This window comes from Camelus dromedarius, chromosome 9, assembly GCF_036321535.1.
Source record: "Camelus dromedarius isolate mCamDro1 chromosome 9, mCamDro1.pat, whole genome shotgun sequence".
Taxonomy (NCBI): Eukaryota; Metazoa; Chordata; class Mammalia; order Artiodactyla; family Camelidae; genus Camelus; species Camelus dromedarius.
Genome location: NC_087444.1, coordinates 72223730 through 72241802, shown reverse-complemented (window position 1 = coordinate 72241802; position 18073 = coordinate 72223730). Strand labels below are relative to the sequence as shown.

Genomic DNA, 18073 nt, shown 5'->3' with positions numbered 1-18073 from the left:
TCCCCTGTGACAAGATCAACCTGCCTCAGGCCTTCTCAGTTCTCACCTTCAGTCATTCCTGTGACTGGCGCCCCCTACTCACTCGCCCAGGCAGGGCTGGTCTCTAGCTGGCCCATGGTGAACACTCGTTGCTGACAGGCCCCACTGCCAGGACAGAATCCTGCCCTCAGCGTGCAAGCTGGCCGGGATGGGAACTCTGTCCGGCTCAGAGGTCCCCGCTTGGCTGCAGTGATGAGAACAAGTCTTTTGAGTGAGCATGGAGGACGGGCTCTTCCAAGGCAGGGCTTTGGGCCTGCGCATGGAGCAGGCCCAGAAACCAAGACAAAAGAGGAGCCGAGTCAGGTAGTCACTGTATTTTATTGGAAAACATTGATATATATTTTTCTTCACAGCTTGAACTGAACACAATATTGCCCGGTTTAAAAACAAAAAACAAAAAACCAAACCAAAACCAAAACACTCCGAAAACATCCACAGCCTCCCGCCTACCTGCCCTTACCCTCAGCTCTTGGCTGGGTCTCCCACTATGTCCCATCCCTCCCCTTCCCTCCCCCGGAGGCTGGGCACCAGAGGGTGGATGAGAAGAAATTCCCAAAGCTGAGCAGGTCCCAGGAAAAGCCATTTGATCAACCAGGGGGGTGGGGGTGGGGGGGTGGGTGGGACAGATGAACAGAAAAAGGAGAAACAAAGAAAAATCCAGACGACCGAACTGCCCACATTGACTTACTTGTCCCAGAGGCGAAAGTCAGAAGCAAGGTCACGGATCATGCTCTCCGCTGGGGGGCGTGGGGGCAGGCAGGTGGGCAAGGGGAGAGGCAGGCACAGAGACAGCACAGATGTGAGGGAGCCAGCCAAGTCACCATGGGAAGCGGGAGGGGCCGGCCGGCCAGGGAGCAGAGCTGCCGGTCCTCAGGGGCCGCTGGCTGACAAGACTGTTTTATTGCAGGTATGTTCTCTGGAGAGCGTGGTGGGGCGCATCTTCCCTCTCCCCGCCCCTCAGCTAGCCCGGCGTGGTTTCGGACAAAATTAAAGTTTTAAGGGGCATAAAGGAAAAAAAAAAAAAAGGAAAGGATAACCAGCACATTACAAAGCGGCCATCCCCACGTCCATTCTGAGGAGGGGACCTCAATGCAGGTGGGCGGGGCATCACAAGGAAGCGGCATGGGATGTTAGCACCAGGTATTTACAGGGCAGCTGGAGATCGCTTCAAGAACACGGGATGTCCCATGTGCAGAGGGGCCAAGTGAGCAGCCCCCACCCGGCGCCCTATCTCAGGAAGCCAGTCAGATGGTTTCAGAAGAGCAGCCAATGGGATCTGAGTGTTGTCTACTCTGCCCAGCCCTTTCTATGAGTCAGCCTCCTCAAGTGGTAAAAGAACACCAGCTTTCAAGACTCCCTTGCCCCTTGACCTCCTTCTGGGCCACATCCAGTCAACGCCACAACTCTGGTACCTCCCCCCACCCTCAGTCCTTCTGGAATGCCTCTGTCAGCACCCCTGCCCCAGGCTGCTGGGATCTGCACGTGGAATTGCAGGGCCGGTTGCATGCAGCAGCAAAAGGCGTGCTCTTCTGCCCAGCCAAGAGCTTCGGCCCCTCCCTAGCAGGTCCTGGGACAGGGCTGGCGGCCACCCTGGCACCCAAAATAAGATGACAAAGGAAAGGAAACAAACCAAAACAGATGAGAGCCACCCGGGCTGGAAGAGGAGGGGAGAGGCCCCCCTAAGGGGGAGGGGGCTCATCTTATGAATGCATCAGGCCTTGGAAGATGTGGATGGAACACGGGGAGGGCAAAAGGAAGAAAGGGAGGGGCATGGAAGGAGACTCAGGAAGAAGAGAAAGAGCAATCATGCAGCTTGGGACAAATCTTTTGTTGCTTTATCAGATTCTCAGTCAATCAATTGGTGTTTGCTAGAACCGGGATACGCAGGGGAGTGTTGAAGAGAGAGCGCGCGCGAGAAGAGAGAGATTTAGAGGACGGGCATCACCAGCTGCCCGGGGGCCTTCACTTCGCAGTCATCATCTGTACAAACTCTGCGGAGCGAAACAGAGAGGGGAAGTCAGCAAGTAAGCAGGGCTAAGCCCCAAGCTGCCCTTCCTGACCCAGGGGAGCTAGGGGTGTGTCCCCAAAGCCATGACTCTCCAGAGACTGGGCGGGCGTCGGCTCACCTTCATAATTGACCTGGCCATCTCCATCAATGTCGGCCTCTCTGATCATCTCATCCACTTCCTCATCAGTCAGCTTCTCCCCTAGGTTCGTCATGACGTGGCGCAGCTCCGCGGCGCTGATGTAGCCGTTGCCATCCTGAGTGTTGGGGGAGAGATGAGGACTTTGAGCTCGAGGCGGCCTGGCTCTCCCTGGAGGCCGCGGGAGAGAGGTGGCAGGACAGGGGCTGTCAGTCACCCCCACTCGGAGAGGCAGGGGGCTTCCGGAGGTGGCAGAGCAAGTTGACCGTCAGGCTGGTGCTGGGACCCAGGCCTCCCAGAAGTGGTGACTCAGTAACTCTAGTTGTGCTGGGTGTCCTGAGCCCCGCCTGTTCTGTCTGTCTGCTGGAGGCCCAGAGCCACTCTGGGAAAGACTGCTTACCTTGTCAAAGACACGGAATGCCTCCCGGATCTCCTCCTCGCTGTCTGTATCCTTCATCTTTCTGGCCATCATGGTCAGGAACTCCGGGAAGTCAATGGTCCCGTTCCCTGCAAGGTGGGAAGGGAGTTGGGAATGCTCTGGGCCTGGGCAGATGGGAGATGACCCTAGAGCCCTGGCAGAGGAGACGCTGGAGCACCCATCACTGGAGGAAGGCTGCCCATGGTCATAAGGGTGACCAGGAGTGGGGCTGCCCACCCGCTTCATGGGGCTCACCATCCGCGTCCACCTCATTGATCATGTCCTGCAGCTCGGCTTCAGTGGGGTTCTGTCCCAGGGATCTCATCACTGTCCCCAACTCCTTGGTGGTGATAGTGCCATCTCCATCCTTGTCGAAGAGGGAGAAAGCCTCCTTGAATTCTGGGGAAAAAAGAGCATGAGTCAGAGGCTGAGGACACGGGGAAGTCCCAACCTCAGGAGACAGGACCCCTCCCTTGAGGAAGGCCGAGAGAGCCAGGTTGCCTCAAGGAACCAGAGCGAGACTTCAATTCCAGCCCAAGCCTCTCACCTCCAGACCCAGGGCAGACCCCTCCCTTCTTTCTGTCAACAGTTCTGGGCACCAACTCTGTGCCAGGTAAAGGCACCTGTTCTGCAAGCTTAGCTCAGCGCAGACAGAAAGGAAAATGGGCTGACAGTGGCCTTGGATCAGTCTATACTGCTTTTTGGTCTCTGGCTTCAGCCTCTCCCTCAAATGATGAAATGGACCAATGTCATGGTGCAGATGAGAGTCAAGGGAAGTCTATGTCTAAAGTATGCCAGCCAAGGTCAACTGGCTAGGAAAGGAAGTGCAGGGAAGGGGAGCCTCTGATCGGTGCCACATCCCTCCTGACTCGTACCGCCAGCCCAGTTCCCTGCTTTCCAGAGGAGCCGAGAGCTGTCCGTGGTGGAGTGTGGGGGTAGTCAGCAGCAGAGCACGGCTGATGGACGATGCGTGGGGTAGGTGGGGGAATGGAAGGTGGGGGGATGGCTGCCAAGCCCGGAGGATGAGGAGCTAGTGGCGCTGAGTGGGAAGGCCACAGCTGGGGACGCATCAAGAGCGGAGAGAGAAGCATGCAGCTCCTGCCCTCCCACTGGGCCCATTCTGGCACCTGGTGCTCCCTACCCCCAAACCCTCAGAGAACAGATGCCTGGAAGCCTGTTCCCAGAGGGCGTGGGCTGGGGTGAGGCGGTGGACAGTGTGCTAATGGAGCGGGGGGATGTGGAGCATGTGTTCGTGTTACCCGAGGGCAGTTGAGGTTGTGGGCGGCAGGTACGGTGGGAACCACACATACAGTTCAGCAGCCGCTGGGCCCTGGAGAACTGTAAAAAAAGTCTCCTCGGGGATGCTGGTGCCTCCCTGTGCTGATGCCTTGTTGCTCTTTGGTTCCAGGGGAGGGAGTGGGTCATGTGGGTGCCCTGGGCTCACAATCACTAAATAACAAGGCGGTTCTCTGGCCTTCCTTGGTAGGTCTCCATAGCCACCTGGGGCCAAAGTTTTTAGAAGCTGGAAGTGTGACTGTATTGTAGGCGAGGGGACGAAAGAAGAGAAGGCAGGCCCATTCCTGCCTCTTCCCACTTCAGAAGCTGGGCATTAGGTACTTGTCACGTGTAGCCCGCTGAACTTGACAACAAAGCTGGGGTTTGGGTGGCTGCTGGGGTCCAGGGGCTACTCTGTGCTGGCATGGCTCTGGATGTGAACTGAGGGCTGGTCTCTGTCCTCACAGCTCACAGCCTGGGGTGACGGGGACAAGGGCGACTTTTCCACACACAGCAGATCCTGCAGCTGTGACTTTCTGGGCTTTGGAAGGCAGGGGGCTACAAAAAATGAATTAGATGGGATCCAAGGATTTCTTTCAGCTTCCTGGGAGATATGTAATGGTTTGTTTGTTCATTTTAGTTATTTAGCCAACAAAAATTTAGAGGACCTACTATGTTTTAGGCACTGAAGATACAGCAGGGACCCACCAAAACAAAGACCTCAAATAAGGACTCATCTAGTGACAGGAGACACAGCAGGCAGAGTTACCATAAAATAATTCCAGACAGTGAGAAAGGCTACAAAGGAATAGAGGGACGTGATGGAGAGTTAAGGCAGGCTGTCTATGTGATGGGGAGTCAGGAAGGCCTCTCCAAGGTGACACTGGAGCCGAGACCCAAAGGATGAGAAGGAGCTGCCCATGCAGAGCTGGGGGAAGGCGTTTCTGGCGCAGGAAAAAGCCAGCACGTGCAGAGGTGGGAGTGACAAGCCATCTCCTGGGCGGCTCCTAAAGTGGGCCAGGAGCTCTGCAGCCCCACAGGGAGGCAGGGAGCTCACCTTCTAAGCCTAACCGGCAGGAGCTAGGACAGACAGCCAGGCTCACCCTGCCACTGACTAAAAGGACCCAAGGCCAGGAGAGGAACACAGCCGCCACCGCCAGCTCAGGACCGTGGGGCTCGGTGTTATGAGGGCACTGGTGTGCTCTTACACACACAAGTTCATCTTTCGGATGCTCCTCCCGGCCAGAGTAAGGTTTGGCTGGGGACACAGAGGCCTTCCCATGGCAGGGTCAGGGGAGGGAGGGAGGCGAGCTCACCTGCGATCTGCTCCTCAGTCAGCTGGTCAGCCTGGAAAAGCAGGAAGGAGAAGGTTAGTAACGGGCTGGCCAGCCCGGCCATCACAAATGCATCTTCCTTGCTCAGCCTGGCCCCTCTGGTGAGGCCGGTTCCACATGGCATTCATGTACCTGGGCAAGGCAGGTCATGCTAGGGCCAGGGCTCGGGATAAAGTCTGGCGATTCGAGCAGCTGGGGACTAAGGTGGCCTGGAAACCCAGGCCTGCCTGACACGGGGCTGATGAAGCCGCCCAGACCCCTACGTTTCCAATCCTGCCCAGGGCTCTGGAGCCACAGAGGGTGGGAAGAAGTGCCGCCCCAGCCCCAAACCAGCTGCAGCAGCACAGCATCTCTGCGTCAGGCTGCTGGGAGCCCCAGGGGCTGACTGAAGGGAGCAGTTGCCCTAGAGGCCTAATCAAGCAGCTCTAGAAGGCTCTAAACTGAAACAGGCCAGTGCCGGGTAGGGCAGAAGGAAGATGTCTGGGGCTCTTCACTAGTTTCTATGCCACTAATTTGGAGGCACCAAAAATTCTCCCAGCTGGTGGCTCTGAGGTGCTCCAAGCACCTGAAAGAAGCCCCGTCGGGCCGGGGCCAGCCCCCCACTCCCTGCAGCGCTGGGTAGGCTCAGGGCACCATTCTGCTGTTTCTTTTGGGCCAGCAGGCCAAGTGTCCGGGAGGGACTGCGGCAGGCAGCCGTGGCAGAAGCTGTGGACTGAAGTCAGCTTCCCCTGCTGTGCTGCAGTTTTTAACCCTTGCAGCCCTGGCTGCTCTGGGGGCTGGCCAGTCAGTGGTAGGCGGCCCTGGCTGCATGTGGGGTTTGCTTTGGGGTGGGGCAGAGGAGGAGCAAAGGCGAGCTAGCATGTCCGCACTGGTGTCCTGGGAATCAGCCAGGTCCAGGGATCCTCTGGGGGAGGAGTCGGGGGGGGGGGTAGCTGAATCCCAGGGTTTAGCTTGAGGCAGCAAATGAGAAATTTTCCTTGGTTTTTGTAAATGATGCCAAGAAGGCACCACTCTCCCCAGACCGCTGCCCCCTTCCTTTATTTCCTTTCACTATTAGGGGGAAGGGGCTCGCCGTCTACAGCAGGGTTTGAGCTTTGAGTCTGAGAGCCCCCAAGCCGATGCATACCACTGTGTGTATTTGCATTAATCTACACAGAGGTTCCAGAGATTCTGTGGAAAACTAGCAACAACCACCTCCCCAACCCCATCCCAAATATTAAGAACTGGTCACATAAGAATTGGTCTAAAATGTCTTTTTTCTTTTTAAAAAACATCTAAGGAAAGAGAAACTTGAGGCCAAGCCCCTAATAGGCAGAATGGGAGGGGAGGGGAAATCAAAGTGATGATGACAGAGGGGAGATGGCAAAGGGAGGGGGAAGCAGGAAGGTAGGGAAGGAAAAACACTGCACGTGCACATTCTGGAGAAGTCCAAAGTCTAAAGAGAAGGTTAGGAGACGCTTTGGCATTGCTTCCCCAAAAGACCCAGGCTGACAGGCTCCTGAATGCCCACCTGGCAGCCCCTGGCCCACAAGCCCCCCACGCTCCACCCACTTCCCTTGGCTTTCATGGGCAAAGAAGTCTGAGCTGATCCCCTAGGTGCTGACACCGGAGGAAGCTGCTCAGGGGAAAGTGAGAAGAGAGGATGGGCTTCCGGTTACCAAGGCCAGGCAATGCCAGGGGAGGGGAAGAGGCATAAAGAGGGGAGAGCAGCAGCCTGGAGAGGAGGGCTGCCACCCCCTCGGCTTTCATTCTCCTCCCCTGGCCTAGATGGAACAAGCTAGTCCAAGCAGGGAACTTCGCACCCCTTCCACACCACGCTGCAAGAAGCCCACTTCTCCCTGCCTGAAGGCAGCACTGTCAGGGGCTGGGGCTAAGGCGGTTGGGACAGGTTGCAGAATGCCCGAGAGTGGCTCTGAAGGCTGATGTCTGCCGCTCCCCACTGACTTCCCACTGATGAGCTGCAGGGCGCAGAGGAGGCACTGCCACTCTGTTACCGGGTTGCTGCAAATAGGCGTGGCTCTGCCTGGAAGGCCTGTCACACACCTCTCCCTTGGGGATAGGAGACCCTCTCCCCAGCTTGGGAAAGGGAAGGTCCCAGCTCCCAGCTAGAAATCTCAAAGCCCAGCTGCTGCTCAGAAAACTGATCACCTGCAAAGCGATCACTGCTGGGGACCCCTTCTCAGGGCTTCTTCCCTTCTCAGAGCTGAAGATTTTCAGCTTTCACCAACAACTGCCCCCAAAATAACCCAGCTGGTCTCCTGCTTCCTTATCCCTCGTCTTAGGCTCTAGCAAGGGCTGGACAAGAGAAAGAAAAAAATCTTGGGATGGGGGAGGGAAGAGAGTATTATTTCTCTGCCTTGCCCCAGCCCCCAGCCAAGGCCAAACAGCAGTGTTAGATGAGATCAGAAACCAAGGCCAGGGCCCCTCACCCGGGCCAAGGAGGAGCCACAGTGCTCAGGCCAAAGTCCAAGGCCAGTTAACAGTGACTTGTCCCACCCATACCTTGCTGATTACAGATGGAAAGAGAAACTAGTTGGAGCCAAAGCTTGGGTCCTATCTGGGAGGCAGGGGACCTCTTGGCACTTGCCAGTGATTCTGGGCCCCTTTAGCAAGGTTCTGCTGGGGGGAAACGGGGTAGCGGCGAGAGGAGCCATCAGGTCTGTGTCAGCAAGTATGAGATCTGATACACAGCAGCGGCTGCCTGTTCTCCCCAGCCTTGCCAGGGAGGATGGCTGCGCACGGTTCTGAGGCTGAGCCTGGGGGGGGCCGTGGGTGTTGTGGGTGGCAGGGACTAGGAAAGAACTAGTCTGCTGGTTTTTTCTCAAAGCTCGAGCTTTGTGGATTAACAGAAGCACTCATGGACGGCCCCGAACAGAACAAGTCGCCCCTCAGGTCGATGAAGGGGTCCCTCTGGAGGTCCCCTCTGGTCCAGCTCTGCAGCCCCCACCCTGAGGCCATAGGAACAAGCGCCCGATTGTCACCGACGCCACACTGTACTGCACTGTCATTTGGCACAAGTGAGGAGATGCAGAACAGTGTATGGAGCTGGAGATCATGAGAAAACCAGCACTCCTGTTTGGAAAAAGCAGCTCTCGGTCTGAAAGGGGGCAGCGAGGAGGTGAGGTTCAAGGCTTAAAAAGCTGGCTCATTTGATGCATCCCAAACTTTGATTCCCCCACCCCCATTTCATGCAGCTTCAGTGCGCAATAGGGGCTGGAGCAACTCCGCCCACCTGCCCCCACTGCCTGGTGCCTTCTGCCCAGCCCTGTTCTTCCTGGGAAGGGGACTCTAGAGCCCCTCCCTCTGGCCTCTGCAGCCCACTCCCCATCCAGACTGAACAGTCATCGTCCCAGCTTTGCCCTGGAAACTTCCAGGGAGCTACCCACATCCACCTCCAAACCTAGGCCCACTCTGGCTGCCATTCATTTTTCTCCAACACATCCCCAGATCTCCTTTTACCTCACCTCTCACCACCCAAGCCAGTTCTCTCCCATCCCTCGCCTTGGAAACCCACCTCCTCGTGGACCCAAACACAACACTCCTCCCCCTTCCCCCTAAAACCCTAACCTCCCTTCCTAGTTCAATAGCCTTAACCCACTAGTAACCTCAACCTTCTCTGGCTGTCCCCACCCCCCAATCAACCACGAGGTCCCCTGTTCTCCCACCACTGGCAAGCACTCCATCCCCTTTTAACCATTTCCCTGACCCCAATCGTCTTCAGTCCCCGCAGGCTTCAAGAGCATCTTCTAACCTCTGCTGCCACCCACCCCAGGCTCTTACTCGCACCTCACCCTCCTCCTCCTTCCTCTGCAATGTCGGTCTTTGGAGAAGCCCCTTTCTCCCCTCAAGGGTCTGATCTGCAGAAGTGATTCCCCCTTCCCCTCCAGGGGCACCCCTCCCCACCCAGGCCCAGCTACCCACGGCCCCCTCCCAGGGAGCTCCCCAGCAGCCAGGCTTCCCTCTGATCCCCCTTCCCTGCATCCTCTCACGACCCAAAGCCTTTATCAGAGCACAAATCACCCTCTTCCCTAGCCAGTGTTTCTTACCTCGCTCTCCTGGAACCCAAACACCCTACCTTAGAGACCAAACGCCCCATCCTGGGTCCATAAGCCCTTCCCCTCTGAGGGTCCAGATGCCCCATCCTGTGTTCAAATGCCCCCTTTGAGGGCTCAGGTGCCCATTCTGGGGTCTAGACACCTCATCTGGTGCTAAAGTCGCTTTTGGAAGCCCCTCACCCCCCATTTGGGAGCCAAACGTTCCGCTCTGTATTCGAATGCTCCCGAGAAGGGGACAGAGAGGGATTCAGGGGAGCTCGCCGGGGCCCAAACTCCCCCCATTCTCGGTCTACTTGCGTTCTCGGGGGTCCTGCCCCGCCGCACCCGCCTCAGCGCCCCCAGCTTCGGCAGCCCTCAGCCTCACTCACCATGGCGAGGCCCGGGGTGTCCGGAGCGCGGGGATCAAGGTTCCTCCGGCGGCGGCAGCAGCTGCAGCAGCTCGAGCTCCGCCGCGCGTCCGCGCCTCCACACTCACTGCCCGCAGCGCGCGCCGCCGCCGCCGCCGCCGCCCGCCCCAACGGTCTCTGAACGGCCGCCGCGCGCGCCCCGCCTCGCCCGGCCCCGCCCCGCCCGGTCCGCGCGCCGCCGCACTGCGGCTCCCGCGGATCCCTCCGCGCGTCTCTCCCCACCGCCGGGCCCGCGGATCTCTTGCTTTCACCCTGCTCAGGGCTGGGTTTACGGCCGGCCGCGCGCGCGTGTACCCGCCGCGGGACTACTTTCTGTCTCCGCGCGCCCCGCCCCCTGTGTCCTCTCTACTTTCCTCCTCGGCGGAGGGGCACCGCTCGGCGGTGCGTGAAGCGTCCCTGTGTGAGCCGTGCCTCTATTGGGCCCGGGCCATGGCGGAAATGAGAGCGCGGTGCCGATTGGCCCGGCCTTCCCTGCAATGCGTCAAACTGGGGCGAGCCACTGCGTGGTGGTGGTGAGGAGTCTGAAATGTGTGGCTGTGTGGAGCTGTGAGGCGTAACGAGGCGAAAGAGAAGACTGTATGACTGTTAGAGAAGTAAATACATCGTCTTCGTAGCCAAGGAGTGATAAAAGGGCTGATGAAAGATGCAGAAGCACTTTCTCGGCTCTCCCCTCTAACAAATAGAAGATGGTGCAATCCAAAATGCTGGTCTGGAAGCCCCGCCCCCAACTGGGCCTTACGTGGTGGCGGGGTCTTCAAGGTTGGGGTCGTCATCTAAAGGTTCCGCCCGTCGGGGAAGGTGTTTGCGCTCTGAGACACACTCCGCAGGTTTGCAGAACCCCTATACCCGCTTCACTCGTGATTGTCTCTGGGTCTGTGAAATTGGGGCGGCCCCAGACTGCCTCCAGGACCAGGGCATTCATTAAATAAGCCTGACTTGGGTGCCTGCTGTAATGCAGGGACTTGCGCTTGTTTGGGCTGGGGAGACCAAACTTTCCAGGCATTTAATCAAATGGAGATTACTTCATTTTTTCACATATTGGTACTCAAGAACCATCCAGTTTAAATGATGGGGTCCCAGATGTATAGAACTCTTCAAAAAGAATTAATGCTTTTCTGTCTTTATATAAATTGTGTGTAACTTGTAAACCTTCGTCACATCTTTTGCACCCTGACAATGTAGGACAGCTTAATCTCAATCCCTTCACTGCCCCTCTCCCAGTACAGAAATGGCTGGGACTGTATGCAGCAAAGATGATTCCAGGGGTCCCTATTCATGTCTGTAACCATTAGACTGTAGTGCATGGGACCATTTGCACAGATTTCTACCACTTTCTTTTCCTTCCTGGCGAAAGCGTCACAGAGGCCAAATCTCTGGAGGAGATGGCTTTATGCTCTGTGAGCTCAGTGCATGTTTTACCTTGGGGCATCTGTCCTTGTGGATTAACCTGATGTAGTTTTTTTCCATTCATGTGGTGCCCATCCTAGCTTGGGGCAGTTCTGTTGGGAACAGGGACTGTGAACCTGGAAGACCCAATTGTAGCGGCTTCTGCTCCCACAGTGGCAGGGAACAGCTCTGGCACTGATGGAACTAGATGTTAACCACAGTGGGCCTGAGGCACCTGCCAGCAACACCAATACTGGTTCTTGCTGCAGATCCTGCTCTGGTCTGTACTCCTGTCACCTCAGTCTTCACCTGAGCCCCACTGGATATTCTTTTGATTTCCGTTTTACAAATTTGGACACTGAAGTTGCAATGGACAGATAGTAGCAAAGCTGGGATTTGGACACTGGCCTGCCTGGCTAAGATATTGACCTTGGTGCTATTCTGCCTCTGGAATTACCCACTGAGTTATCTGGAGGTCTTTGGTAAGTCATTCAATAAGAGGCAGTTCTAGCCCATGGATCCTTAAATATCCTCCCCACCCCAAGAGATACCGTCTCCCCGAATTACACTTTTTGTCCTCAAAACACTTCTTAGTTTCTCGTATTCTTAGACTGCCAAGGCCAAGGCTAAGGCTATGTAGGGCCTTCAGCTTCCCATCCTTCCCCAGGAAAACACTCCCTCCTACCAGAGAGTAAGCAAGGAGAGATCAAATGGGGGATTTCACCCTAATCTGTGCTGCCTTCAGGAGTATGGCAGGTTTTATTTTCTGGAGATGGCCGCAACAATGTCTCATAGCCTGTATGCTCTTCTAGAACCTTGCCACTCCTGCATCAATAGTGGACTCTGTGTCTCCTTCTTGGGAAACTGAGAGGGTCTTGGTGACTGCCTCAACCAATAAAATGGAAGTGATGTTGTGTAATCTCAAAGCTAGCTTGTAAAAATGCAGCATACTTCATTGTTCTCTTAGGACACTTGCTCTTAGAATCCAGCTGCCATGTTGTTAGGAATCTCAAGCAGGCGGAGGAAGGGGCCACGTCAGGAGGAAACAAGGTCTTAAGCCCTCAGTTCCAGCAGAGCTCCTGGAAGACAGCTTGCACCAGTGCACCATCTTGAAAGCAGACTCTGATGTTCTTCAGGTGATACAGAGTGAAGCAGAGTACTGTCACGGCCTTCTCCAAATTGCAGGTTTGTGAGCAAAGTAATAATTGTTGTTTTAAGCTACCAGGTTTTGGGGGATGATTTGTTATGCAGCAGTAAATAACTGGAACAACAACAACAAAAAGAAAACCCAAGCAGCTGCGAGTTGTCTCTTGGTATCCACAGGGAATACAGTTCAGGACATCCCATGGATACTGAAAGCCTCGGATGCTCAAGTCGCTTACATGAAATGGTGTTGTATGCATATAATCTATGCACACCCTCCCGTATACTTTAAATCATCTGTAGATTACTTATAATATCTAACACAGTGTGTGTGCTATGTAAATAGTTGTTGAAGCATGGCAAAATCAAGTTTTGCTTTGTGGAACTTTCTGGAATTTTTTTTCAAATACTTTTGATCCAAGGTTGGTTCATCCCATGGATATGGAACCCATGGATACGGAACCCATGGATACAGATGGCTGACAGTAATCAGAAAGTGGCACAGCTGTTGTCTAGTCCCAGAAAGAGCTTTTTGCACTGAGTCAGGCCTACCCTCATATCCGAATCCTGTTTCTCTTCCTAAATAGTGTAGTGCAGAAGAATTGAAGCCTTGGAGTCAAGCAGACATGAGTTCATAATCCTGGTTCCCATACTTCCTGGTTGTGTAACCTTGGGCAATTTCATGGGCCTCTCTGACCTCAGTCTCCTCTTCTACAAAATAGGAGCAATAATAATTTTTCTTCCCAAATCTATCAGGAGGGTTTAGTGACATTATGTATCTTAAGTACTTAGCCAAGAACATAGCACATAACAAGCACTCAACAACTATTAGCCATGATTCACCAGGACTATTTATTATACGGCTGGATGTTGAGAGGCACTTGCTAGATAGACTCTTGAAGGTAGATTAGGAGCCTTCTGAATGAATTCCACCATGCTTCCTCTATGCTGAATTTCTCTGCCTAGACTCTGAGAGATCTGGGTTAAATAACTCATGGTCCTTCCAGTTTCTGGCTGTGTGACCTGGGGCAAGAGGCTTAACCTCTCTGGTTTTCAGATCCTCATCTCCTGAAAGGGAGGAGGACATATTCCCTCCTTCAGGGGTTGCAGTGAAGACAGATAGTGTGGAAGGCATAATATAATGCCTGGCACACAGTAGGCATCCATAGTGTGTGCTGAGAGAGGGAGGGGATATTCTCCTACCCTCTGCAGAATCTCCAGGGATCTCTGTCCTGGCTCTGCCCTCTGCCTCAAGCCTGACCAGGTGAGTGGTGGTGGTGAGCCATCCAGAGAGGGAGGGAGGTCTCCTAGCAGGGCCAGCCCTGTTGTTCTCCCATTCCCCACCAGCGGGCGCTCTGATAAAGTTAAGATTACAGCTCACCGCCATCACCCTGAGTGCAGCTCTACCACCATTTGTGCAGATCTGACTGTGCACCGGGCTGAGAGCCTTGGTTCATTTAAATCAGACAGGATTCTGAGTGTCTTTGTTAAAAATAAGGAATCTAGCAGAATTATAGGCTTTTATTTCCTTTATGTTTGTGGGAGAAAAGTGCCAACGATCCTCTTCTGATTGAGAGAGAACCTGCAAGTATTTATTCCTTTTAATAATAGAGATGATGTTATCGCCATGGCAACAAATGATCAAGGACAACAACCAATCAAAATTGCAGGCTTCTCTGGGAGGTTATTTTTCTCAAGATATGGCAACAATTTCTAGGAGACTCTCAAAGACTCTTTTGTTCAAGTTATTCCTCAAGGACAGTCTTAAATGAACAGACCAGGTTGGCGACAGGAACTTAAGCCTCCAGATTGCATGGGAAAACCAGATGGGTATTTTTGGGAACATTCTCTGTTTCTTTATGGGGCAGATTCTTTAGATGGGCTTTATGATGCAAAACAGTATCTCTCTGTGTAGCTGCAGGGAAGAGAGAACATCTTCACCTCTTTTTTACATTTTAAACATTTTATTAAAAATTAAAAATCACTTTTTCACACTCCCTTTGTTAAGAGTTGGGGACTTGCATTTTAAAGAGCTGGCTCTGAACCTCCTTGGTCAGTATCACAGGCAAAAAGCAGGCCTGGGGAGCTCAATTTTACTGGCAGAACTTTGAGCAATTTCTCTCAACAGTGTATAGACATCTACGCAGTCATTCCTCAGTGTCCTCACAGTTTTCCAGAGGAGCTGTACTCAGCGTGGCCACAGGCAGAGAAGCCACAGAATGTAAGTTCTGGAGCCAGGCTGCTTGGGTGTGAATCCCAAGCTGTGGCTGGGCAAGTTACTTAACGTCTCTGTGCCTCAGTTTGCTCATCTGTAAAATGGGCATAAAATAGTACCGACTTGTGATGATTGCAAAACATGTTCACAGATTCTTTACAGCCCTCTTCTGAGAAGGTGGAGTCCAATATTCTTATCCTCTTGACAATGGGTTGGCCCTGTTGGCTTACTTCTCACAAATAGCATGCAGCAGATATGATGCTGAGTGACTTTTGAGGCTGTGTTAGACAAGGTGACACAGCCACTGCCTGAGTCTCTCTCTCTCTCGGGACTTGTGCCCTTGGAGCCCTGAGCCACCATGCTGTCATGGGGACAGAAAAGAAGACAGGTAGCCTCTGGCACCAGACATGTGGATTAAGCAAGCTTCAAGATGATCCCAGACCCAGCCACCATCTGTCTGCAACCTCACAGGAGACCCTGTGAAAGATAATAAATGCTTGGTGTTGTTTTCAACCACTGAGTCTTGGGCTGATTTGTTACGCAGCAGGAGGTAACTTACACACAACCTCAAGAACATATGTGGTCAATGAGATAGGAATTATCATTATGATTACTTTCTGCTTGCTTGAGTGTTATGGACTAAATGCTTGTGTCCCTCCAAAATTCATATGTTGAAGCCCTAACTCCTAACGTGATGGTATTTGGAGGTAGGGCCTTTGAAAGGTAATTAGGTCTATTATTTTGTTCTTTTTTATGACTGAGTAACATTCCATTGCATATATATACCACATTTTCTTTATCCATTCATCTGTCGATGGACATTTAGATTGCTCCCATGTCTTGGCTATTGTAAATAATGCTGCTGTGAACATTGTGGTGCATGTATCTTTCAAATTATAGTTTTCTCTGGATATATGCCCAGGAGTGGGATTGCTAGATCATATGGTAAGTCTATTTTTCAGTTTTTTAAGGAATCTCCATACTGTTCTCCATAGGGGCTGCACCAATTTACATCCCCACCAACAGTGTAGGAGGGTTCCCTTTCCTTCACACCCTCTCCAGCATGTATTATTTGTAGACTTTTTGATGCTGGCCATTCTGACCAATGTGAGGTGATACCTCATTGCAGTTTTGATTTGCATTTCTCTGATAATTAGCGATGTTGAGCATCTTTTCATGTGCCTGTTGGCCCTCTGTATGGAAAATTGGGTTTAGATGAGGTCATGCGTGTTCTAGGCCAGACTTCTTGACGCTGAATCTGTTGGCATTTGGGACCTATGTTAGTTTCCTGTGGCTTCTGTGACAGATGATCAGAAGTTTACTGGCTTGGAACCACACTGATTTATTCTCTGACAGCTCTAAAGTTCGGAAGTCCAACATGGGTCTTAATGAGCTACAATCAAGGTGTCAACAGGGCTGTCTTCCTTTGGAGGGGTGGTTCTAGTGGCGAATCTGTTATCTGGTTCCTTGCCTTTTCCCATGGCTAGAAACCACCTGCTTTCCTTGGCTTGTGGCCTCTTCTTCCATCTTCAAAGCTGGAAACACCAGACCAAGTCCTTCTCAAGCAGCTGTCTCTCTGGTTCTCTCTTCTGACTCCCTCTTCCACTTTAAAGGACTCTTAAGATTACATTGGGTCCACCCAGGCAACCCAGGAGAATCTCCCTGTTTTAGATTGCTTTAGCAGCCTTAATTTCATCTGCAACCCTAATTCTCCTTTGCCATGTAATCTGACATATTCATAGGTTCTGGGGACTAGGGTACCAACATCTTTGGGGGACATTATTCTGTCTGCCACAGGCAGAATCATTCTTTGGGGTGTGTATGTGGGGGCTGTCCTGTGCACTGTAAGACAGTTAGCATCCCTGTCCTCTACCCACCAGCTTACAGTAGCCCCGCCTCCATTTCGACCCCCACTGTGACAACCAAAAAGGTTTTCATTGCCAACTGTCTCTTGGGTGAGCCCCTGTCAAGACCCACTGTTCTAAGCCCTTGGAATCCAGAGGTGGACAAAATAGATAAATTCTTGCTTTTGTGGGCTTTACGTTTTTACAGTTGAGCCAGCACACTCACCATATATTCACTGGGAAACACTGTGTCCCCAGTCTCTCCATTCAGGTTTCCCATGTGTACCTTTGGAACTCGTAACCCACAGTTTCCATGGAATTGCAACCAAGGCTGAAGGGGGCCTGGTGTTCCGGCAGCAGGGCTGGGTGGGAGAGCCACATGGGGAAGCCATCAGCACAGAGATGACTTTGGGACCTTCCCTGAGAAGTGGGAGCTCTCCACTGTCTACATGATTGACAGCTGTCAGCCCCCAGGCTTTTGTCCTCTGCACTCTGGGCATCTCTCTGATGGCTTCTTACCAGCCTCTCTCAGGGCCTCCTCCTCCCTGGTCTGTGCATGTTTCCCGGCTGCCCTGTGCTTAGACCCTCTCAACATCTTCACTTTTTCATCTGATTTCAGTCATCCCCATGCTTCTGTCTCTAAGACTTTTCCTCCCTGCCTGCATCTTTGTCCCCAGCCCAGCTGTATCAGTGTCCTGTTGCTGTAACAAATCACCACACACTAGTGGCGTAAAACCACACAAACATATTATCCGACAGTTTTGGAGCAGAGGCGGTTGACACGAGGTGCACAGGGCTCAAAGAAGGTGTGGGCAGGTCTGTGCTCCTTCTGGAAGTTCTGGAGAGAATGCATTTCCTAACCTTTTCCAGCTTCTGGAAGCCTCTTGCCTTCCTTGGCTCGTGGTCTCTCCCCCATCTGCAAAGCCAGCCACATAGCATCTTCCAGTCTCTCTCTGACCTCTAGTTCCACGTCATGTTTCCTCCCTCTCTGTCTCTCTCTGGCATCCCTCTTTTCCTCATTGTATTCATTTTCTACAGCTCTTGTAACAAAATACCACAAACTGGGTGACTCGGAACTACAGAAATGTATTATCTCATGATTTTGGAGGCTAGATGTCGAAAATTAAGGTGTTGGCAGGGCCATGGTCCCTCTGAAACCTGTAAGGGAATCCTCCCGGGCCTCTTCCAGCTTCTGGTGGTGAACTTGGCGTTCCTTGGCTTATAGTTACTGCATTGTCTGCCTCCGTCATCCACGGCCAGCCCACTGCACCCATCTGGACCTCCTGGGTGAGGAGTCACTGCTCTCCCTCCTGCTCCATCCAAGTGTGACCCACACCCTCTCCGCCTTCATCCTGCTGGCTTTTCTGCACCAACATCAGAGTAGGCAGCACTTAGGCTCCTGGGCGCTGGCATCCCTCCCTCCACCACTGGCTGCCGCTGTTTCCATGGTAACTGCTTTTAGGCCGTTTCCAGGGTCTGAGCATTTGTTCTAAGGAGCCCAGTGAAAACGAGAATGTGTGTCTTGGTTCTCTGGCTGCTTTTGTGACTCAGGGAGGCAGGCCTCATACAGGGAACTAGGTGCCACTCACTCAAGGACCAAGAATGAGGCAAAAAGCCTCAGGAACCTATGGCAAGTGCTGGTGCCAGGTCTGAAAAACCAGGAAGAGCTTTTCCTTGTCCCCTCAAATCCTGCCCTAGCCTTTGGAGCCAGAGGTACTGTCTGGCAGGGCACTTAGAGGCTCCCTGTACCCCTTCTTCTTGGGGGGGAAGGCTTGGAGAATGCTGGGGGGAGGCAGATTCCATAGGATCCTTT

The 18073-nt window shown here is 53.2% G+C and overlaps 1 protein-coding gene and 1 long non-coding RNA gene across 2 annotated transcripts; one reads left to right on the top strand and one right to left on the bottom strand.

Moving 5' to 3' along the window:
• Positions 1-338: 338 nt before the first annotated feature.
• On the bottom strand, positions 339-9799 carry CALM3 (calmodulin 3). Its single transcript, XM_031458932.2, has 6 exons — positions 9634-9799; positions 5193-5223; positions 2857-3000; positions 2584-2690; positions 2166-2301; positions 339-2030 (listed from the first exon to the last, which is right to left on the bottom strand). Exons 1-6 carry the CDS (start codon positions 9634-9636, stop codon positions 2002-2004), a joined length of 450 nt encoding a protein of 149 aa, XP_031314792.1. The 5' UTR covers positions 9637-9799; the 3' UTR covers positions 339-2001.
• A 368-nt stretch (positions 9800-10167) lies between these two features.
• LOC105104025 (uncharacterized) lies at positions 10168-14929 on the top strand. The gene is made up of 2 exons (XR_004138999.2): positions 10168-10499; positions 12026-14929. It is a non-coding gene; the product is annotated as an uncharacterized LOC105104025 (long non-coding RNA).
• The last annotated feature ends 3144 nt before the right edge of the window (positions 14930-18073 follow it).